The sequence below is a fragment of the Melospiza georgiana genome, chromosome 6 (assembly GCF_028018845.1).
Source record: "Melospiza georgiana isolate bMelGeo1 chromosome 6, bMelGeo1.pri, whole genome shotgun sequence".
In the NCBI taxonomy this organism is placed as follows: domain Eukaryota; kingdom Metazoa; phylum Chordata; class Aves; order Passeriformes; family Passerellidae; genus Melospiza; species Melospiza georgiana.
Window position 1 is genome coordinate 17,888,353 of NC_080435.1, and position 24,851 is coordinate 17,913,203.

The 24,851-nt window shown below is 36.9% G+C and overlaps 1 protein-coding gene across 7 annotated transcripts in view; it reads left to right on the forward strand.

The window, feature by feature from the left end:
• SOX6 (SRY-box transcription factor 6) overlaps positions 1 to 24,851 on the forward strand; it is a 369,483-nt gene that overhangs the window by 204,128 nt on the left and 140,504 nt on the right. For all 7 annotated transcript variants that reach the window (XM_058025836.1, XM_058025840.1, XM_058025842.1 and 4 more), the window contains exons 6-7: positions 20,519 to 20,691; positions 24,140 to 24,208. In XM_058025836.1, the coding sequence (XP_057881819.1) occupies positions 20,519 to 20,691; positions 24,140 to 24,208 (242 nt within the window). The remainder of the gene's footprint in view (positions 1 to 20,518; positions 20,692 to 24,139; positions 24,209 to 24,851) is intronic.

Below are 24,851 nucleotides of genomic sequence, written 5' to 3' on the forward strand. Positions count from 1 at the left end.
CAGACATTGCCCCAGTTGTGCAGACAGAGGATAGCTCTGTGGAAGAGATTGGACTGCTCACTGCACATAGTGCTAGCGTTTAAATTATGTCCACATAAGTCTTGGCAGGATTGAAGCTGTGTTTATCACATTAAAAAAAAAAAAAAAAAGCCAAACATTTTTGTTGCTCTAGTCTTTTGGTGAGAGGGTTGTATTTCAGTGCCACCTCTCACAATCATGCCTACTTCTAATGTTGAAAGTTAATGACTATTACCATTTCTAGTTCTTAAAACTCCAGAACTATAAATTACACTGTAATCAACCTTTCACATAAATCAAGTTTTCCATATTGTTAAATATATTTTATAAAAAGCATCAAGCAGGATGCATGGCCTTTAGTTCCAGGCACACAATGATTTTTTTTACTTACCACAATCACAGAAATCTGTATGTTTTTTACCTTATCAGTGTATATTTCTAAGCTTAACTATTCAGAGGTCAGTGTATGAACTCTGCACTATACTGAAATTAATATGACAGTCCACTTATATTCTGAGTTTTGTGAAATGTGTCCCAAATAATGTAGTAAGAAATAGTATCAACAGTTCATGGGAAAAAGCAACAAGATGGATAATGATGCTAATAATAAGGAACTGAAACAGCAAGACATTTCTTTTGCACATTACAACAGACTGCCTTCTGGAATGTGATCCATTCTTTATTTTTACAATTAGTGACAAGAAAATGTACAGTATTAAAATGTTTTTATTTTCAACAGCCATCTAAATTTTTTTAGCAGAAAATAGGTTGCCTATAAACTAAAATTACAGGTCAGTTTTCTCCACTTTTTCCACAAAAAAATTGCCAATTTCCTCTGCTGGGAGGTTGTTTTGGTGGTGTGTGTGTATAAATATCTATATCTATATCTATATATATATATATTGATTTTCAGTATATCAGTCATGGCTTTCTGTACTAAATACAGAACCTTTAAATGTGGTAGAAAGGCTTCTGTGTTGAAGAATATATCACTACTTAGACCTTAGTACCTTCTCCTCTGAAAGTGTCTGTCCCTGGAAAATTCTCTTGACTCTGGTCCTAGCTTAGTTGCCAATAAAGTTTCTTAGCTTTAGCAAAATAAAACCCCTACTGAAGACAAATGCACAACCTCTTATGGAAAAGTAAGTGTATATGTAGGAGTCTGCATGGCTGAAACAAAAGTGGAAGCTCTATTTCCTATATTTCATCACCCTTCAGTGCTTTTGACTTTTCGTTGCTTATTGTTGCAAAGTCAAATTCGAACCAATTGATGAATGTCAGCATTTAATCAGAAAAATACATATAGGCACAATATGGAAAGGACTAAAATTTTCTGGTCAATTTGGATGTTGTGGAAGCCTCCAGATGTACTTTTATCAGCCTTTTGTGATTGGTGTTTCATGTTCAGGGAACTTTCAGTGCCATTTAAAGAACACAATGTCCTGCAGCATTCTGTCCCTGGACACTGTTCAGCCTGTGGAAGGGTGTAAGGAAAGGGCAAACATACACTAATATTGCCTCAGCATACTCTTCCAATATCCCACAAAATATGATTAATGGGTTGCTTGATTCAGAGGTGGTAATTCAGGTTTAATGACCCTTGATAGAATTATCATCTATGAACATGTCCAACCACTTTTGAACCCTTTAACAGACAGCTGCAGAGTCTGTGGGGATCAGCTCAGCAGTTAGCAATATGGTGTGTATTTGCACCCAGTACCTTGCAGGTGTCCCTAGATCTTAGAATGGACATTCTCAGAATGAACTTTTCTCTGCTCATCTCCTTTTTTACACTACACTCCGTCACTTTTCCAGCTTGAAAAGTAAAAAAATATTTATTTATTCCTTTTAGGAAAGCTGTTTCTGCACGCTTCCTCAGCCTTCTTTTCTGCAGCTAATTTGGAAAGAGACCCCTTGCATGAAATATAACTTTGGCACTGAATAATGAGAACCTTTGTGGCATTCCTTTTCACTTTCAGTTTTAAACTTCATTTCTGAACAGAAAGTTGTGTCTTGAAGGGGCATCTTGATGTGTGGCTATTGTGTGGTAATGAGGATGTCCTGATGATACCAGAGATATCAGATTCTGTTTTTTCTCAAGAGATATGTAAAAATACCTTACTTGGAACTTAACAAATTGAGGCAAGTCAGAAATGTAATCTGTAAGACTCAAGGCACATAGCATTAGTATTGAGGAAAAATGAAGCAGGAGCACATTTAGTAACTGCCCTGCAACTGATAATAGCAAGAACATAATGTGCAACCTGACACAGCCGCTGCCTCAAAAGCCAAAGCTCAATGAGGACTAGAAGAAGAAATACAAGAAGGGTTGTCCTTGTCCCCTCTAAACAAGTTGACCTTTCAGAGGAGGTTAATTATCAGTGTTTTTTTCAAGATATCTTGATTTGTTTAACTGTGTCACCTCACTTAGGATCTGACCAATGACACCTGACAGTTTTCTGCCAAAGGGCAAATCTAGCCAAACTGGGCTCATTTTCCTTGTTTTCACCTCCTCCTGCCAACATTAAAGTGATTTCAGGCTAATCATGATCCCCTTGCTTCAGTCAGGTCATTCACAATGCCGTCCCCTTACTTGGTGAGTGAATTGATATCAATTCACTATGTCCCTTTTGTTCCTCCCTCAAATATTTATGGTGGATTAAAGTAAATAATTTATCTATTTTCCATCCCAACAAATTTTTTTGTTGCTTTGTTTTGGCGTGATTTGCCAATACAGAAAATTTTCAAAACCATGATAAAGATGAAGTCCCATCAATCAATTAATACCAATATATGAATCTTAAACAAAATAGAAAGATGTATTGAAATAATTTCCATAGAAATTTGTCTGAACTGAGGAAACACAAATCTAGGAAGGATGTAGCCTGCCCTGATTCTATGAATTCATTGTAGGTATTACTCTCTGTGATGATAATATTAACGGATTTATAGCCAGGCAGCTTGATGAAAACTGGATATTTGTCATTAGCTCTCACAGTGAAACCATGTTATTATGAACATACCTTTTTTAGCCTTTTGTTCTTTAAATTGCTGTTAGTTTAACACACATATTCTAATATTTACCTTAGTCTGTATTGATATATTTTAACAAAGTTTCTTACTAGACATATTGTCATAAATGTTCTTGAAGTGTTATCCAAGATTAGGCTGAGACCTGTTCTTAAGCTGCTTAAAATTTGTTGCCCCATAGATAGCAGTAATGAGAGGCTAACACACTCATGTTGGGAGTGAATCTTCGTGTCTATTAAGATTTGTTTGAACAGGTTTCCATCACAACAGGTGCACAATTACTTTATGAGTAAAATATTATCAGCCTTCCAAATTAGCTGGGGCAAAATGCAAGTTGTCTGATTAAATAATCAAACTCAATACTTAAAATGCACTTGATTTCCACACGAATTTTAAGATGCTAAGTCCCAGTCTATCAGTGAAACTGTGATTGTTTGCAGCATGCAAGTAGCAGCTTGTAGAGTATCCTGTTTGGTATGTTTTACATAATTCACCCTACATTATACAACACAAAACCACTAAAAAAGCGTATAATAACGGGTTTTAACTTCTAGTAAAACAATTTGAATCTTCCAATGAAGGTATTATACTGTGCATTAAAATTAGAAAAAAAAGCGGGCCTCTAATGGAAAATAGTTTGAAAGTGTTCTGCATTCAATTAGAAGGCACATCGGTTTGGAAATACAAAACCCAATGTTCTTTAAAAATAATTTAGTTTATGAAGAGGGAGGAACTAGAGAAAAATCCTGTGAGTCTGAAGTGCAGCTTGCAGCGTGGAGCTCACATGTTTCACCCGTTACTGAGTAGCTTAGTAAGCACAGTAACTCAGAGACCCAAGAAATGAGAAAAGTCTGAAACAGTACGTTCAAAAAACAGATTATACACAGGTAACTGTTTGTTTTCATATCTGAATCTGTTTGTCAATCAAGAAATGCTGTGAATCAGGAGATGGGATCTCAAATACAAAACCACAAAGTCAGAGACAGCATCTGGAGGAGCTCCAAGCCACAAAAATTAGGGAAGAAACACAGAGGGAACAAAAACTGTAAATGCTTGCATGGATTCTGCCTCTATATACATTGAATTTAAATAATTGTGTTGATACATCAGTAATAATAATTGCTGATAAAAATTATAGTCCTTATTTTGGGCAGCAATATGTTTTACTAAATGTGAAATTAAAGGCAATTTGTATTAATTAGGGATAATATGAAAGTATGTAAGCGGTTGACATTTCCGACATTTTTAAACACACTACTATGTGTGAAGATAGATCTTTTGCATTTGTTTTGGCTTGGAAATACTGTGGATTGATATATGCCCCCAAAGTATTCTGTTGACATAAGATCCCAGTTCTAACGCCTGAGATCAGAAAATTATTTATAGTTCACTGTAGTTTGAAATTTAATTATGGGATTTGATCTTTGATGTGACTGTTTAGTAGACAATTGTAGTTCTCCCTGAAAGCTGGAATACACCCTTAGTACAGATACTAAACCAAGATCTTCTAATTGCAGGTGGCACACTCAGATTGCAAGATTTAAGAAGTTGTTGTAGTTTATACAGATATTTTATGTAGGCTTACACAAATAACTTGTTCTAAATGCGGGGAAATTTACAGACATCAAATCTCAATTGGTAACCTCAAAAGAACAGATTTATTAAGGAAACTCAAGAAAATGAAATGGGCATAGCTGTTCTGTGGTTTAGTTTTTCCAGATTCCTTAGGAATTGTAGAGTGCCTATTGGGTTCTAATTGAATTTTACCTTCAACCCCTGCCTCTGGTGCCCGGACACATGTGCTGGGAATCTGCAAGAGTCACAGGATGACTGTGGATATTTTTTTAAAGGCTGTAGAAAATAGAGGTTTTCTACTTCAGGATGTATTTAATTGACCCTCCTATCTGTTTTGTTTTTTTGGTGTTTTTTGTTGTTGTTGCTTTCTTTGCCTCCCAGGGGTTATTCAGTGTAACTTTGTGCCTCTCAGACTTCAGCCAAAGACAGGGTGCCCACTTCTGAAGGATAAAGGTTTTCCTAAAAAGAAATACTTAATCCTATCAGGTTAAGGTTTGCCACTTTTCAAGACAGCAGTGATAAACAAAGACACTTTGTGTCTCTGCATACTCTCAGGAAACATATCCCACCATCAGACAGATATCAATACTTGGTGCTAAGAGTGGCACACAGTGAAAATTCTTCCTCTGCTGACCTGGAAAAACCATAGTCGGTCTCTCCACATAGCTAAAGTTCAGTTAACTTAATAGCTAGGTGAGGTTCTTCTCCCACTTTGCCTCTTCCTGTCCTCTTCCTTGTGTATTGTACTCAAAACCACTGAGAAAAACTCTTTTCTGAACCATAGTTGCAGCTACTGAAAAGTGCTCTGGTGATCAGCAGCAAATAACCCATGACAGAATATAGGTGTTAATTGCTCATTAGCTGAATCTGACATAAAAAATTCACATTATGATGTCTATGTCTGTGTAAACTATTCAAATACATTGAACACCTAGAAGTTGATATAAAGTTCAAGTTTGGAAATGAGGGAAAACTGAAGATTGATGTATTGCAAATGAATGGTTTTTAGCTTGTTTTAATGGAACAGTCTTCCCAAAAGACAATATCATTCCATTCAAAAATTCAAGATAGATGGTATTTAATGTTCTTGATTGACAGCTAGAAGATAGGAAATGGTTAAAAGATGCTATGAGAATTAGAAGGTTACTTGGTAAACTAGGCAATGCTTTTGCCATCTATACCTATTTAGGCTTTTAGAGGCTTAGTAGTGCCATTTTTTGTCAGTATTAACTGTGTCATAGCAGGTGTAGAGTTGTCAAGTTGCTTAAGCAACTGAGGGTTACTCCTTCCTAAACTAAATTAATAACTAAAGAAATAATGAGTTCTTGACTTTTTTTTTTTTTTTTTTTTTTGGCATAGAGAAAGAAATGTGAGAGGGTGTAGCCTTATAAATGCATTTTAACGTGTTCTCTTGTATTCATTCATCCTCTTATACAGGCTGGTTTTCTTGGGCAGAGTTCATTCTATATATGTTGAGTCCATGATAGAGCTGAAGCTGCAGGCTTTCCTTTACTGCAGGCTGCTGATATCCCCTAAATGCAGGACATTTGAGGTACTCTAGAGCAGAAAAACCTTATCTTTGCTATGGCATATTGAGCTAATGCTCCAAGGAGGAAATTGAAAATTTGTGGGTGAATGCAGTCCACACCACTTGGAAGTTACCAAAGTCATATTGAGTTCTAGCAAGTGATATCTAAAGTGCTCCAGCAGTCCTTCAAAAATACTTCTACTTATATTTCTATTTATTTTAATAACCTGAAACAGCAAAATATATCAATAGTTATACTTTATAAGTTACTGTAAGGATGTGGTTGAAAAGTATTTTGTGCTAAGTTTAATACCTGTGTGAAACTCAAGGTGAGTAACTTTAGGTTTTGACCAAAACCTGTCAGCCCTAAGCCCAAGGTGTACAGAGCATCACACAGATCCAGGTTCTCATGTCCCCTAGTTGGTGTTGCACAACAGAAAAGTGAATAAAACGACTTCTGTCTTAAGGAAAGACAGCTGGCCAACCCATAGGTGTGAATTTCCATAGGGAGAAAGCAAATCCTAATTAAAAAAATCATCCAGTACCGTATTTGAAGGGCTAAAGTTGTTACAAAAGAACTCAGATAAAAAAATAAAAAGGAGATCTTTGGCATAAAGGGGAAAAAACCCAGGAAAATACCCATTTGATTTAAGGAGTAATCATAAATGCAGAACCAGGAATGAGGAAGAACAGGAGAAAATTAGACTTTTGCACTAATACTATCTCTACCTCTGGCTAATTTCCAGGGATTTCTAGATCCTGGTGGGATTTGTGTATTTTGAATCAGTCAAATAGATTTCTCTTCCCTCTTCCAAATACCTGTCCACTCTGCCCTTGAACCCATTTAATGCTTTGAGCCAGCAGCAGCATTTAGATTCCATGGCTGCAGTGTCAGCTGGGGGAAGAACATCAGGATCAAGTTAATTGAAAACTTTAAAGGTAATATTATGTGATCCACACACATTTATCTAATTTTTCAAAATAGTTTAAGATGTCATCTGAGTCAATGGGTCTTAGATGCTTCAAATGTTTTTGAAAACATGACCACAGGGACATTTGCAATAGTGAGAGGCCTAAATCTCTTAAAAAACCTGGCCCAGAGAGACCTAAATCTGAGAACCCCCTTGGAAATGTACCTGAGACCTTTGCAGGTGCGAAGAGATTGAAATTTTGATTTAAAATTTATAGAGAGGAAATAACCACAAAATATATTGCTTAAGTCCAAAATTATTTTGCAGTCACAATTAGCCTTCATTTAAGTTGACATTATTTCAGCATCACAGTTACACTGAAGTAACTTGTGAGAAACACCTCAGAAACATTGCATTCAGTTGCAACAGGTGTGTTCTTCCAGACAAAACTAATTTTTTTAAAAAATTGGGATGTTTCAAAAGAAGATGATTAATGTTCAAAACCAGTTGAGAGTAGTCTCAATTGGTTTTTTCCCCTGCTTCTGCTGCTTTGAGTTTTTTGTTTGAGTGTCTTGTTAGGAGGAAAAAATAATGCTGCAATTGTGGTTGCTCTAGAAAAAAATAATGAAAATGCAACCTGGATACTACTAAGCTGTGTTAAGGAGAGAGAAACAATTAGAAGACCCTGATTTCTTTAATAAATCCTGGGTCTATTTATAATATATTGAATTAGAATGCTGTTATAGTGGAATTCAAAACCTCTTGGTATGTTTTCTACATATTCCCAGTGCTTCAGGATTTATTGTGAATCATTGTAACTGTGCTTAAAGTTTTGCTAAATCCATGAATTTGAATATTGGATTATATTAAGACTTTTGAGCAGGCAGTGTTTATGTTTTCTTTTTGAGTGATCCTGTTTCAGTGGTAGAATACCTCTGAAAGCACAAAATCCCCCATGATACCATTCTGGGCTGGGACTGTGAAGAACTTAATTACCAATGACTCTGTAGGAAAGGGCTGTGTTAAATGTTTTGGTTTGTGATCAGCTAGGTATACAAATAAATTGAATTAAGGAAAGTTCTGACTGCACTTTTAGTTGCTTCTGAGAATCCTCTGGCTAAACACACTCCTGCTTGTGGTTAGAGTGTAATTATTCCAGAGAACTCCTGGAATATGTGTGGAACTGCAGATGCAGGCCACCCCCTTTGTACTCTGGTTAATGTGATTTAGAAGGTTTTTCTCTAGTTAGAAATCTTGTCTGAAAATTTTGTAGTGTATTTACAGGAGCACAACAAGCTGCTCATAGAATTCTATATAGAATAATTTGCTCTGGATTGAATTATTTTAATTATTTATTTATAAAATAAACCCTCAGGGAACAAGAGCATAGTTTACTTGTTTGGTTTTTGTTTCTCATGCCCATTCAACGATGTGGTTATTTCAAAAGGCATATGATAATTCCTATTTGTAGAATTAATATGCTCTGCTGAATTTTTCTTACAGATTGTTAGGTTGTGTGCAGCAGATAAGTAGCACTTTCAATTTATAACTCTTTGATTATGAACTAAATTTAAAATAATATTCAGATTTACAAGCCTAAAGCTGCCACCTAATGCCATTATTAATGAACATATCAATGGACTTCTTTCAAAGCCCACTGAAATGAGTGTAAATCCTTTAACTCACTTCTCTGGGAGCATTCTAAATGTATAAAATTTTGTTGCTTTTCCATACATATCAAAGGCTTTTGACTAAATTGTCTCTCCTCAGATGAGGTAGGAAGTTTCTTCTTTACAGCTTCTGTGATAGACAGGCTATGCTAATGTCCTTGTTTTGCAATAAACTTTGCTTCTTCATTACTTATCACCAGAGGCAATAAAAATCTTCAGAGGCAAATATAAGTTTTTCATTGATATACTTGTTTGTATTTGTAAGACATGAAAGATGAACATGTAATTAAGATCAAAATTAAAATTTATATTTAAAGTATATAAATCTTGCAGTACTAATACTCCTCATATTTATATTTAGACATTTCTGAGTCGTGTAGCTAATAATTACTAACTAAGAACTCGTGGAAGTAACTTATTTAACAAGATATAAAAAGTAACTGCAAGACATCAGAAGTCAGAGTACATTTCACAGGGGCACATCTCCTCTCCTGTGTATATTGTGCATTCTGGATGCAGCAGAAGAAATGCATTTGGGTTTCAATTTTCAGTATAGGAAAAGAGTCAAGGTTCCTGGAGTGTTCTGAGGTGTTATCCTCAGTGTTACCAGTATGGAAAATGAGCGTAAATAATCGAATCCTAACATGTAAATCAATTAGCTTTTTAATAGAAAAGCTGCAGTGGCACCTATGGAAAAGATTTCTACCCTTCTTGCACCCACAGAGAAGACAGTAAATTGCTGTCCTTGTTCTCCTGGCCCTTCCTGGCACACAGCTGGGTCAGCTCCACTGCATTGTGCTCCTCAAAACTGGATTAGCCCCCAGGAAGACACAGTGAGGAGATGTGGGTTGGTTTTTTCCACTTGATTTTCTTGTGTCCATCTGCAGAATTACACACAAAAGCTGCATGAAGTTCAGCTGCTCCTTTCTGTGCTCCTTTTTCTTCATCCATCACCCTATGGATGTCCTTGTGGACATTAAAGTGTAAAGTGTTCCTCTCTCTTTAAAGAGAAGAATCACATTATTTCTGCAAATACTGTGGCAAAGAGCAGGAAAGAAAAATTAAGCCCTCCTTTTCTGTAGCTTGCTCTTAAAAATTGAAAACTTAATTGAAACATATAATTCTTTTTTTTTTTTTTACCTTTCATTATTAATCCATAGTTCAGACAATGGAGAAGACTTAAAAAAAAACCAAACCCAAACAAAAGCTTCTTTTACATAATGAACCTTTTTTAATGGAAGTCAAATGATCAGCTACAGAAATCACAAGTAACTCTAGCTCCTGTTAGATAAGGAAATTGATGTCATCTAATTCATATGAACTGTACTCATCAAATGAGACATTAAGAGAATTTCCTCTAAACTCAGCTTCCTTCCAGCCACTTTTATTCATGTACATATTCAATTCTCTTTCCAGAATAAGATTAGACAGCACAGATATTCACTTTATCCTTGTGATTGAAGATACAAGTTTTAATTGGAGAGCTCTTCCTTCTAAATAAGTGGTTTTCTGCACTTGCATATACTAGTTTTAAAAGAATGAAAAATTGTATAGATTTTGAAATTCTATCATGTTTACAAAATGAAAAAAAAAGATTAATAGCACTGAGAAATCACTTGTTAACGTTTAAATTGAATATGGGAAAAATTGCTTTTATGCAGCTGTGTGTTGTTAGTAAAGAACAATCAATGAAATGGAGCAATTTCAAAATCAGTCCTGAATTCTCCATCTAAATTTCTTTCTTCAGCAAACTCCCAATCATTTCATGTTACTTGATAAGATCCTACTTACTCCAGACTGTCATCAATTGTGACTTTCAGCACTGTAATTCCAAAGAATACACTACCTATGATTGTATATAAGCAAAAGAAAATCAAGAAAATCTCATTGCACATCTAAAAGAGGATGCTACAAAAATTATCTTACCACACATTTTATGGCAGTGTTTTATTATGAATATTAGAGATGGGTTAGCAGTCATAGTCAATCCTCCCCATCAAGGCACAGCTGCAAATATTAGGAAAATTTTTCTTTTCTTCTTTTCTGGAAAGGAAATGTAGGAATTTTCGATTGAATTCAAACATCTAAAAATTGCTTAATTTAATTAGGATACAGTGAGACTACTAGTACAGCAGAACTTCATTCAGCAAATGTTAGGAATCAGAAGAGAAAAATAAAAATGGAAAAAATTATCCAGAAAAGAAAATAATCTTCAGGAAAAAATGCTGTTGTGTTGGAATTCCTTGGAAAAGCTCTTGTAAAAGGTTGGGCAGTATTTCTCTGTTCAAGCACTTTATTCTCAGTTTTACATCTGTAGCTTCACATTAAACTATAAACAGCTCATGGAGAAAGTTTAATAAGAAAGTGCATTTAAAATGTCTAATACTGAGTACACAGTTTTTTATGCCAAATGATTCTGTCTGGAAAAAGCAGTCTCAGACCTAAACCTGGGATATGCCTGATACAGTGAGTTTTCTAGAAACTGAGGTGAGGTTTGTTTGACTTCTGTTTGATGAGTCTGCTATTTTTCCTTCTATAATTACAAAATTTAGGCAAAACTAATGAAAGCATCCCTGTGTTTTGGGTCAGGTTCAGAGATAAGATAATAGGGAAGGTGAACAACTGGCTTCACTCAGTGTTTGTGGGGACAAGGGGATCAGCTCTCATGCCACTGTAAATACAGGCTGTTTCTGCTGAAGGTTTTGATCTACATGTATGTGTAGATAATCTACAAGAGAGAATTAGACCTGCTGAATTGATAATTCCAGTGTAATGAAGAAAAAACAACCATTATATTTACTATGGGACTTGATTTTCCCGATATTTAATAGTTGTGTCCCATTATCAGAAGGAAAAGCTTCATTTCTTTGTTAGACTTCCCCTGTTTTGCTACATGACAACTTAAATCCTTGTAGAACTATTGGGTTGAAGTTAGTTTTATAGCTCTTGCAAACGAGAAAATTAAAGGATTTAACTTTTAAACCATGTTTATGACTCTGGTCTTCTGGAAGAAGATATTTTGATCTGCTAGTTATGCTTAATGTATGTTCTGATATGGAAAAAACAAAACCAATCTTGTGCTTTTTTCACTTACCCTATTAATGTCCCCAAGAAAAGCTGGTAAACATCATCCACGTGGGATATTTGCACAGAGATGGTTCTGATGCTGGAAGTTTATTCCTACTATGACATTTGAGTATTTCTGCTATTCTTGTTAGCACAGCTCCTGATATCTCAGTGTGGATTCTACAGAGGAGGAACCAGTGCATAAGTAAATGATGGTTAGATTTTTTCTGTTTGTTTGTTTTTATCTTTTTTTTTTTCTAATATACTACTTCTGTCTGTGGACCACGAGTATAGTTTTTAATCTTTGCTGTTGTTATCCTCAGCATAACCTCCTCCTCCCTTTCCCCCTCTATGATCTAGGGAAGTAATGTCATCTGTGTTTAAATGGGAAAATCTGAAACTGAAGGGTCAGGGTATTTTTTCAGCTCTCAAGTCCTGAATGAATGCCTTAAATGGATAACTCATCTTTATTTTCATTTGTATTTTTTTGTTACTTTGAAAGCATTGGGATCAAGTATTAGAATCGGTAATAATATTAATAATGAGAACTGTACTCTCTAACACCACCATGTTAATTTTATTTTGATGTGCTATGCCCTGGGTTACAGTCTACTCAGTTAACAAAACAAAATTGCTCATTTTTTTCTTTATCTCATATTTTAGTGTTTGTATCACAGATTACTCACAGCCCATGCCCTCTGCTATATCTTTATATTCTAACTCAACGGGAACAGGTTGGCTATGAGTTTTTAGTTGAAATGTATAATCTGCATTTTTCTGTTTATATCTGGCAATATCATACTTTTCCTAGATAGACTCTGCACAATTCATATTGTGTATATATGAAGCTTTTCTAAACCTACTAAAGCACTAAACCATTTACAAAAAAATCTCTACTTGCTGCTGAAAAATCCTAAAAATAATATATTCAAAAACTCATTATCTTCCCTCCATGTGCACACATATGAATTAACACTTAGTGTGTACTTTTAATATCATTTAGAGTATAAATTTACAATTTCTTCTGGTTTTGAGAGAAATTCTAAGAAATGAGCCAAAGTGGGTTTTATTTATATTTTTAATTTATTTTTTAAAATAGAAGACAATAGCAAAATAAAATTGTATCTGTGAGATAGTAACAAAATCTCTAAACATATTTAAAGTCCTCTAAGGCTTAAGTCAGACAGAGTTCTTTTCATGTGTGTGAAAGGAAGTAAGGAGTCCGAGAGACTTGTTGGAATTCTGCTTTTTGCTGGGCACTGGTTTGGAGGAGGGGGAGGTCGAAGCTCTGGCTAACATCACATTCTTCCCTGCATTCCTGACATGGATTACATTTTAGGACTCAACTGCAGATTCACCACACTGCTAAAAATGGTGCAAAGTTTCATTGTGCTGATCCATGAGCTGAGCAGGAACTTAGTCCAAAGCTTTGGCTGGCACCCTGCTTTGACAGCTATGGGGAGAAACCTGGGAGCAATTTTTGTTGGTCCAGTCACTGCAGTGTTTTTATTTTGAGTGTATTGGTTTACTTTGATTGGAACCGCTGTGAGAAGCAGTCAAGGAAGAAAACCTCTGAATGTAAGGTATTGCTCAGGAAACACTTGAGAATTGCTAAGAAACCAGGCAAGAACAAAAAGTCCAGTGAATTTGTGAGAAAAAAAAAAGTTATTTGGAGGAGCAAGGCTAAGGCACAAGATTTGCTGGACATACTATGGCAAGTAAACCTGCCCCAGGTGATGGCACATCATTAGGGGAAACATTCAGCTGGATTATTATAGACATTCTGGTGACTTGTTCTTAATGCAGAATAAATGGTTCTGTGATGTTTGAAGAAGGAATAAATCCATCAAATTCTTTTTGAGGAGGGAAAGAACAACAGAGCAGGAAGCTTTAGGTGTTTGGATGGGGCTCATTTGAACGTGAACACTCCAGTGTGCCCAGCTCAGTGTCAGGCACAGATCTGGAGCTCTGGAATGGGTGAGAGCACTGGGGTGAGCCCAGCCCAGGGGCAGAGGGTGCAGGAGCCCAGTGCTGGCTGTGAGCTCAGCTCAGCCAAAGCCAGGGAGGTGCTGCTGGGGCCCTGTCCTTGCCCTTACCTGTCTGTGGGCACAGTGACGTGTGACAAAGAGGGGTCAGCATGGCCCTACTGAGTTGGGTCCATATTCACTCAGCTATTCGGCTGGTTTTGGCTAATCCAAGAAAGGCAGGACCATGATAAGTACAGGATTGTTTTAAAAGTCTGCTGTTTTGCAAATCATAGGAGTTTCAAATTGCTGCAACGTGTGAGTTTTGGTATATATAGAATTAGGAGAAAAATTGTGGATTATCAGTAAAGCATTTTCATCCTTCTCATAAAGTAAAACTAATTTAAACTCTTTTTTGTTTTTTAAAATCTGACATTTCTCTACAGAATATTTTCTGTAGTTCCTAATATTAATTCCCATTACCGTCTGTGGACATATGGTAATAAAATTTCCTTGCTCAAAGCTGAAAATGCAGAATCGTTTTGAGACATAAGGGAGGGGAGGGATCTTACACCTTCCCAAGAGCAGCAATCCGGTGTGTTTTGCATGCTGGACATGTTTGCTGTGCTGCTTGCTGCACTGGGATGCTACAAAGCACAATGGGAGCATTTATAAAACTTTTTATTGGCTAAGAACGGGACAGTAGCATATGGGAACACCAACAATTGCTAACTGATCATGAAATAAAGAAATTCCAGTATTCTAGCGTTATAAAAAGAAAGGGGGGAAAAAAAAGTAATTCAGAACTTAGTCATATTGGTTCAGCTGTTGTAACCAAAGACTGATAAGATAATAGAGGTCTTTGTGGCTGTTTTCTACTGAAATGCTTTATCTTTATGATACACTTGGGGCCCTTTAGAGTGGAAGCTTTTTAAACTGCTGCTGGAGTTAGAACTCAAATTAGATGCTGTTGCAATGGCAAGGGGGCTCCTTAGTCAGGCAGCCCTCACAAAGTGACTTTTATCTCCGAGGCCCTTCCATTAGATTGTTACTTTCTTCTGTTTTTCCTGTTTATTTTTGTTGACTTTTGCTGCCCTACTTTGTGGCATTTAGAAGGTGACCCAATCAAGAAAGGGTAAATGCTAAATGCTGGACAGAGCCTGTGAAGTGGAAACATCACAGCCCATCTGATGTGTGCTGCAGGCTGCAGTGTTAGACAGAACGGTTTAACCAGGTTATCTCTGGGAAGCTAAGATCAAATACACTTTCTTTTATGTCTAGCATTGTGTTCTTGCTTTCTTTTCAATGTCCATAAAATAATAAAATCCCCTTCAATCTAACAGAGGGATTGAGTCACAAAGGCTTTTTTTTTTTTTTAAAGGGGGAAAAAAAGCTGAAATTGCTTAACTTGATTCAGAATCATTTTTGATTGTTGGTTGAACTGTTTTGGCCGATGATACTTTGGGGCTGCAGTTATGTGATTTAAAGCCTTACTTAGTTTCTGGCAAAGTCCACACTTCTTTCTTGCATTGCTGCCTCCTGATTTCATGAAAGTCACACAATGTGTTTGTTCTGTAAACGTAACTGGAGTAATCATTTGTGATTTATTAATTTGTATTTCCTGTAAGCGTATGGAGCAAAAGTTAGTTTAGATGCAGTGCATAAACAAGGATGATATTTGTCATGTTTTACACTAATCACAGAATTCAAGAGAACCAAAAATGCTTTGCAGCTGTGTAGAGATTCCATGCAAGGATCTCAAAGCACTTCAGAAACATTAACTAACCAGGCATAAAAACCTCTGATTGGTAGAGCTTTACTCTGTCTACATGTTGGGACACTAAGACACAGTCAAGAACCCACAGTAATTTTGTGTCACAGCTAGGAACCCCACTTTAGCAAGCTATGGATCATGCCTATAAAATTTTTTGTTTATTTATGACTCCAGCACTTTGTCTTTTATTCACTTGATAGAATATGTGGTTTTACCTCGTTTTCTTTTCCTGAGAGTCAGAGAGATTAGTTTAAATTATGCTGTGTAAGCCTAGAAGTCTATTTTTTGTTATGCCTGTTTCTTTTTTTCCCTTACCAGCAGTTATTCCTCTGCCTCTACCTCAGGACATCTTGCCCCAAGGACAGTAGGAAATTTAACATTGAGAAACCTGCAGTGTTTGCTTACGTGCAGCTACATTTGTATATAGACTGAATAGGTTGTAAAAGGTAACAGGAGTTTTAAAAGGTGCTAAAACAGTGGTTGATATAGGAACTTTAATTATATTATATAGCTATACTTTCAGGATACTAGTTTTTAAATTTTTTTGTGTGTGTGTGTGTTTTGGTTTTTTTTCTGCAATACTTAAAGAAATCTAAGTAGATAAAATTCAGGATGGGGTTTATGATTTTTATTAGATGCAGTGTAAGATACATGATGCTCTTTCTGTTAGTCAATGTACCAGAAATCATGTAGTATTCTAGTTGGTTTTAGTAGATAGAGTTTTGCCACAAACAGAATTCTTTCTAAATGTAATTTTAGACCACAAGTTGAATTCTTCTCTCTTTTTCAGCAGATTTATCGCTACTTTTTATTTTCTGTCTTCTGATTAGATTGACCTATGACCACAATTTCAAAAAGTCGAGTTCTCTTTGATGCCTTAGTTCTCTTCAATCTGAATATTTTATCTCAATTTGTGCTGAAATCCAAAATAAAGAGTAAAACAATAAGCACACAGGGAAAAATTAAAATATTACTACAGCCAGATTATTATCACAAAGGTAGGGATATACCCAAAGTATTCTCAGAAATAATAACATTTTTTTTCTGAACTTTTGATGAGACTGACACATCTCCATTTTAAAAAGAAGTCCTTAAACACTATCAGCTTCCCACCAACACTCAAAATTTTAAATACTGCTGGTAAAGGGAGTCAATGGATCAAATTCAGTATATCTGTAGTCACTGAAATAAAGGCCCCTAAGAAAAATGTGTCAATTTTAAAGGTCTTTCCTAACTGAAGACCATTTTGTGATAGAGCCAAAGGTTAATAAAATCAGTAGTGAATGTAGCAATTTTACAGATAAGCTATTCACAACAAGTGTAGTTACTTGAATAAAAAGCTAATTCAGTTCTAAAATGCCACATGCAGTAGCAGTGAATAGCTGCTTTTAGGTGCTTTCTGGAGGAGGATAAAATACAGAATCACAGCACTCTTCTTTTCCAGCATCCCTGGCTGCCTGTAAATTGCTGTGAATGGGACTGTGGGCTGACAGGCTCTATTAAGACAAACTGCCTTTCTCATCGGAGAGATAAAATAAATCAGGTGTTTAGTCAAATTAAAATACTTCAGATGGAGCAGGCCCTGGGGAGCACTGATCCACCTGACAAATCTGAGAGAAACTCAAGACAGATGTGTTTTGGGGATAAGGAAGACCCCATGGAAAAAATGCACTGCTGTCTTTGGAGTAAGAGAATAGGATTAGAACAGAGAGAGAGCTGTGGTATATAATATTTTATGGAAGCTGGCATATTTACTGTTCATTTTTTACTAAGCTTTTTGTTTTATCTGTTTTTATGGCAAATACATTTTACAGATAGCTGTATTTTTATTTTATTTATAGATACTTTCAGTCAGCAGCAGAAGTTTATTTATTGGTAATGAGTTTAGGAATCTCATTGCTCGCTACAGTAAGTGGATGCAAAACAGATGATGATGGCACACAGCTACTGATGACCTCTCTTGTCCCAGCCAGATCAGCTCAATCTGGTCTGCATTCTAAGCAAGTTGGTTTTTATTGGTATTTAAACTGTAAAATAATGGTTGGGATTTTCCACTCTAAAATTAAATTATGCCTCATCCCCCCCCCCCCCACCCCACCCCCCCCCCACACACACAGTTCATAGAACAACATTCTCATCTTATGCTTGCTCTTGGTTAGGTGTCCTGCAGCTTCATAGAGGTCTCGTGATTTTCCAGGAGCACAGTGTACATTTTGTGGTCTTCAGTTCTATTCTGTTGCTGGATTACATAACAGGGTACAAATTAAAGAGCAGGGTATTTTAAATGGGGTCATTTATTTCAGATGTGTTGCTCGGGGGAGAGAAAAGGAAAGAAAAACAATTGCTGTGGATTCCTGAATAAGAACAGTTACTTCTGCCTGCTATTGTAAAAAAATCAGAGAGGCAAAGAAGGAAAGAAAGAAGGAAAAAAAGAAAGAAAGAAAGAAAGAAAGACAGGCAGAGAGACTATAAATTTGTGGCAGCTATATCAAATGATTCCAAGAAATCCTAACAAAACAACAACATTTTGTAGCCTTTGCAGGCACTCGTTGTGGTGGTTTCCTACTCATGCTATGGAGCAAGTACAAGCTATACAGGCCAATATGGAAATGGAGTGGGAGATTAATTTCTGCTTTGGGTGTGTAAAATATTTTACGGCTGTAAGCTCAGGGGCTTGCATTATGATGCCAAAGCTGCTTGACAGATGTGAAAGTCTCAAGCCGTTGTTTCCCAGGTAGCAGTGGAGGACAATAAGTACCATTTGAGGCAGCAGGTTGCTTCCCACTGGCTTTCTAAAATCGGTGGGTGGAGTGGTTGATCTCTTCTGGTCACAATGGGCAGGGGAGTTTTCTTTTGGCAGAAGAGTCTTTTACCTATGGAAATGAATTCAAAACCACCTAAATGACCTTTGAACCATGCTGGAAAATCTTCAAGACCTAATAACACAGTTTAGGAGGGTTAAGATAGGTCTATACTGAAGTTGCAGAGAATTGAACAGCTGTCAGCATGGAGATCAGTGCATGCTGAAGGATCCTGGCAAGGCAGCACTTCCAGGGCAGGCACTTTCCTGGCCACACAGCTGCCTAAGCTTACTTTCAAAAATTATTTTCTATTTGTTTTGGACTTGTAGCAGCTTTTTGCACAGAACTCTTCTATTGCTTCAGTCACTTGTATCACACTAAGGCTTTGCAATGAATTGGTCTAGGTAGGAAGGTCCTTCAGTTTCAGCTTCATGCATCCATTGTTCCTCTTCTGATGAAGGAAATCACTATCAAGCCTTTCTAAAATTTCAACTGCAACAGAATTTACACATTTTTCTTCTTCTGGAGGCCTATGTCACATGTATACTGTCTATAGAGGGTAGGGAAACATCAGCTTCTTGGAAACTCATTTAAAACTAAGATACTTAATAGTGAATAAGAAATTGAATCTTTTTCAGTACTTTGCATTGCTAAATGCAATTAATAAACGCACATAAAATCTACATTTACATTTTTGTTTCTCAGAGTTTGAGAAACATCTTTGTTTCTCAGAGTTTGTTTAGAGTAAGTGACTTAAGCTACAGTTTCTTTTTTTCCATACAAAGCAATTTCAGACAGAGGTTTTCTTTTAAGCTGTTTTTGCAAATGAAATCTGTGTAAGAATCATACTGGCCCCACAATGTAAGTAGTGGATAATCTTGGGTTTTTCACCTTCTTGGCAGGAGCTTATTTTGTCTTCCTTCTCCTTATGAAACCTGTCAGCCCTTTTTTCTTTTCTTCTTCACAAGATATCCATCTTATTCCTGGGAAGAAGCTGGAGTCATAATCTTGTGACTGTTTCTCCATTCCCTCCCAGGTCCTGTTGCTCACACATTTTCTTCCTCTTTAAAAGTCCAGTGACTTCTTTATCCCAGTCCTCTATTGTCAACAGAGGAAAGGAAGTTTCTGAACACTCTCTTTTGTGCTCCTTCTCATATCATTGTGGCAGACTACAGACCTAAATAATTCTTGGTTTTCTTCTCTGATTTTCAATTCTACTTTACAACATTGAATTGCTTTATTTATCCCACTTCCAACTCTAAACTTCTTTCAGATGGTCCTCCAATAATCTTGGACTTCTACCTTGATGTATTTATATTATCTCTTATAGACCTATGATTCTGAGGGGCTCACAAAAGGAAATGTATTGTATGGCTCAAATATAGGAACTGACATTGCTGTTTCTGACAGGGTAATATGTTCCTATATGAGGTGGGATATTTTCAGATTGATTTGGAAAAGGACCCTGTACTCTCCACTTATGAGACCCATGCAATTTACCCATAAACAGACCATTAAGCATCATTAGTGCAAAGAATAAATGTACCGTAGTTTCATATTAATTAAGTGCTCTCTGTAGAGTAAACTTTGAAAGTTAAATGAAAATTCTTAAGCCATTTTCTCAGGTTAGCCATTTCTCTTGGGGACAAGTAAAGCTCATTTTTAATACAAATTCCACAACCATGGATTACATTTACCTAAATGACCTACCAGATATATGGGTATTTTGGAGAAATTATCAATAAATTCTTAAACTGCTTCTTCCACCAAACAGCATCTTTTAAATTCTGTTTTAGCATTAGTACATACATGGAGTGAAAAAATGAGAAAATATATAAACTGAGGTAAAATTATGTCTGATAAACTATGAATGTATTTATCACAGTGGGCAGATTTAGATGGAGAAGATCCAGGGATTCATACAGAATAAATCCCTGCCAGAAAAAAGGAAATATTCTATATCTTTTCTGCTCCCATTTTTGTTACATCCTCCCCTGCTTAGAGCACAGCAAATCTGCGTGTTACATTCTTTTGAGATTTGTTAGTAGAAAATATATCCAAGCTGCTGTTTGAAAAAAACACGTTGATGATGCAGCCTTTTTTTTTTTTTTTGAGGGGTAAATAATGCTTTGTAAATATTGTCTACCTGATATTTACAGTCCATCTTTCCCCCCCGTTCAGGTACCCCAGAAAGCCTGGCAGAAAAAGAGCGGCAGCTCTCGACCATGATCACCCAGCTGATCAGCTTACGGGAGCAGCTCCTGGCTGCCCACGACGAGCAGAAAAAGCTGGCAGCCTCACAAATCGAAAAGCAACGGCAGCAAATGGACCTTGCTCGCCAACAGCAAGAACAGGTGAGGCTCCAAGAAGGAAACCTGTGAAAATTGTTCACGCAGAACGCTTGTCGCAAACTCCGCTCTGCCTGCTGTTGTTTCCTTTGGTGGTTTGCTTTTTTTTTTTAAATATCTGCCGAAGTTAGACGTTTTTCCAGAAAGAGGGAATATTATAAGACCCTGAAGATAAAAAAAAAAAGGAGTGGATGATAGATTTCACAGTTCTCCTTGCACTGAGAAGCAATTTTGAGAGTTATGAACAAGCCAGACTATGACCATTATTTAACACTTTCTCTTTCTGAAAAGAAAATAATTAAACAAAGTCCCTTAAGCATTCAAACCTTCAAATACCTTGCACAAGTAAGGTTTGATTTGTTTGTTGAGGTTGTGAACAGGTTTTTTTTTTCTTTTTTTCTTTTTTTTTTTTTTTTTTGTTTGTTTTCCTTGATTATTTGTTTGGTTTAAAGATGCAGTTGTCCAACGAGCTGTCCTCTTCTCATCGAACAAAAGTGCAACAACAGTGATCCCATGCACTAGTCCCCTAAGCATTAGATCTAACAGATCCAAATTAATGTGTGGTTTTTAGGAATCTGACATTATTACTAGAATTATCTTTTCAGTTAAATATATTTTATAGGATATATACAGCAATGTATGCTCTGTTGATTTTAATGAGTTGTGACGTCTGGTATTTTATGTGCTTGGGTATTTGCCCACATGTAGGAATATGGACTCATCCCCTAATGGAAAATAACATAAAGGAACACTGTAAAAAATCAGAAGTTAGAATGTCATTTAGCCATCTAGAGATGACACAGTAATTAACTATTGACACTTGTGAATAAGCTAGCACAAATTAATCTTGACACATTTGCAGACGAGTGATATCTTACAGTGAACACTTTGTAATTATATTTCAAAATGAAAATTAAATGACACTTAAAACTAGGTTGTCATGCTCAATGAAGCGAGCATGTAGCTCAACCGATAGGCAAATAAAATTCAGAATTTGAGCCACATGGTGCTTGTGTACCCTACTTTACTGTGTCAAGCCTATACATCAAGACGATGCTATGGTAATTGCATTGCAGGGTCTTGGGTACATTTTCTATCACAGAACTGCTCCAGCGAAGAGGAACCTTGGAGATTAGATGCTCCATGGTATATTTCTTGTTTTCATCAGGAAATGCCTATTCAAATGGTGCTACATTGTGCATGCAGGTACAAAAAGCTGTTCACAAGCTGGCAGCACCCTGGCAGATCTGTTCCTTTGCACATGTAAACAAAAGCCTCCTCCTCGTCTTGGCTGTGGTTTACTGTGTTAGGCTGCAGCCAGGTCATCAGCAGCTCCAGACAATACTGGATGTAGGGTACTGTGTACCTGTGAAAGAACGATACAGCACTGAGAGAGGGTGGCCCACAATGCAGCTCCATGCTCTGTGTCCTTTCACTATGAAGCTGCACACTGTAACCAACTTTTTCTTTTGCTGAGACCTTCAACAGGAGGGGCAATGTGGATATAACCCTGACAGACCTTTAGTTACAAGCACTGCACTTCTAAGATGGAGTCACACAAGTGGTGGTTTTAAATATTCCATATAGCGCTGTCCCCATTAGGGTTGTTTCACCAAGCACAGGCACCACGGCTGGTCACTGTGCTGACAACAGCTACCTGAGCTTCTAGGACCTGCCCTGGGCCACCTGGGCACAGGAGGACCAGCTCTGATTCCCTTTTTCACTCACACACAAGGTCTGCTCATGCAGCCCTCACTCACTGTATTTTATTGACTTGCCTGGGAGATGGATCCAGATCTGTTTGAACACCAGGATCCTGAAAGGGGTTTGAGCTCCATTACAAGCATTGCTGTAGTGATCTGTGAGAGTTGCTTGACTCCATCTTCTTGTGATCCTTTGCCTTCACCCAGCCCCAGAATCACCTAGACCTTAATTTGCCTCTTTGAGGTCATATGTAAGACTTAAAAATACATATGAATTTTGTGTTGATTTCTCTTACAAAAGTGAATTTTAACTGCAGAAACTTAGAGTTATTTCCATGTGACAGTGAGAGATTAAGGAAATGACAGCCTTGGTCTCCCTGTATGCACAATTACAAGCTCTTAATATGTGACTGCAAATTCCTTCTGAGTTAATCTGAACAGTTTTCACTAAAACTATGTGATTGTTTATTTCCAAACCAACCTTTATACATTCCTGTCATTTTTTTATCATAAAAAAATTTTACTTAGCTTTCTCTGTTTATAACAGAATAAGTGTGCTCAGAAGATGTTAGGGAAGGAGACCAAGAGGGTTTTTGCCAAAAGAGAAACAGTGGATTTGAGTGACCAAAATACCTTTGTCACCAGCTTCTTGCTGTTTTATGTGATTCCTCTGCTCTAGATAAATATTTATAAGAGGGGAAATTATACTTAAGAAATGAAGGTAGCAGAAGTGCTGAGGCTGGGATTTCCAGGAAACACAAATCTTGTTCTCATTTCAGTCTGCTGCACTGTTGCCCTTCTACAGCAGAAGTCCAGTTGTTCCCCCAGCTCCCTGTGGCTTCTCCTCGGTGGCTGCCTTCCACATCACCCATGGCAGGGAGCAGCTCTGTGGTCTGAGGGCAGGATCCTATTTCACTTTTGCTCCAGCATGCTGATTTTGTGGGAATCAGGGAGGTAGATGGAGCATCTGTAGCAAACTCTCACCAGTCTCTTAGTGTTCTCCACCCAGAACATTTGCTTTTTTTCCATCTGTGTTAGAGAAGGGATAGAGTGAACCTTTATCCTCCAGATCCCCTACTGAATCTACCAAATGAGGGAAAGAATATCTGCATATTTCATAGGGCTGTGTGGAGGATGAGTTGCTGAGCACCAGGTACTGCTTTTACACGGAATAAGGCTCTGCTTCGCTAAGTAGCTCCAAGGATGATTTTTGAGATTTGCAAGAGAAGTAATGTGCTGCTCATTGTGGAGAAAGTCAGAGAAGCTTACCCTAGGAGCTCATGCTGAATAGTGAAACATCCATAAACACCAGCTAAGGCTCCAGTTCAGCAAAGCAGGAAAATGTATGTTTAACCTTAAGCACCTGCGTAATCCCATCCCCATTCAGAAAGGCACTTAATTTTAAGCATGTGTTTCATTCCCATTGTAGCTAACAGTAATGCATCACAGTTAAAGATCACCACAGGCTTAAATGCTTTGTTGAATAGTGATGAGATTATTCATATGCACACAAATAAACCTATGTTGCTGCGCTTTTCAGAGCTAAGGTCTCACTGCTTAAAATACATATTTCTTACTCGCTAAGTAGATTTTTATGTTGCATTTAAATTTACCTCTAAAAGATGCTCCATTAAAAAAATAATATGCTTAATAAAATATAATAAAGAATAACAAATATTATGTTTTTCGGTCAATAGTATTGAAATTTCAATATTGCTGTTTTAATTTAATGGAAATTTTATTTCTAATAGATTGCAAGACAACAGCAGCAACTTCTGCAACAGCAGCACAAAATCAATCTACTGCAGCAGCAAATTCAGGTCAGTGTGTTTTATTGCTCTCTTCTGATTATACTTAAGTTTCATTTATGGAGAGGGAAGGGTCTAAAATAAAGCAGCCACTCGCTTTGCTAATAAGCCTGAGTAAAGATGCTTTTTATGGGAGTTCCTTGTGTCCCTAAAAATTATTGTCAGACATCTTTTTTGGTGCAAAGAACTTTAATAGGCAAAGTTTTCTTCTGAAAGTTATGAACTATTTTTAAATCTCACCATCTTGTCATAATTCTGAAATCTGCAATCACTTTGACTTGCATTGTGTGAAGTAAAAACACAGTCTCACTTACTGCTGGAGGAATTCTGTGTTCTACAAAGGCATAATTGAGACATTGAGGCAGTACTGAGTCCCTGGCACCAGTCTGCTCATGCACAAAAACCCACAGGTATATGTGTTCCAGGTGCCTTTGGAGTAATCATACCCTTGTGGATCTGGAAGTATTCTGGAGATATTCAATTATCTGTACTTGTGCTCAGAACATGTTTTAATTTTGTGCAAGTATACGTGGGCAGGGAGTGACATGGATGCAGAGGCATTGTTGGCATGTGACTGTGTTACCTTCTCTGCTTCCCACTTTGAGAGCATTTCCCTGGGCCTGTTCACTGATTGAAATATTTCAATTTGGTCTGA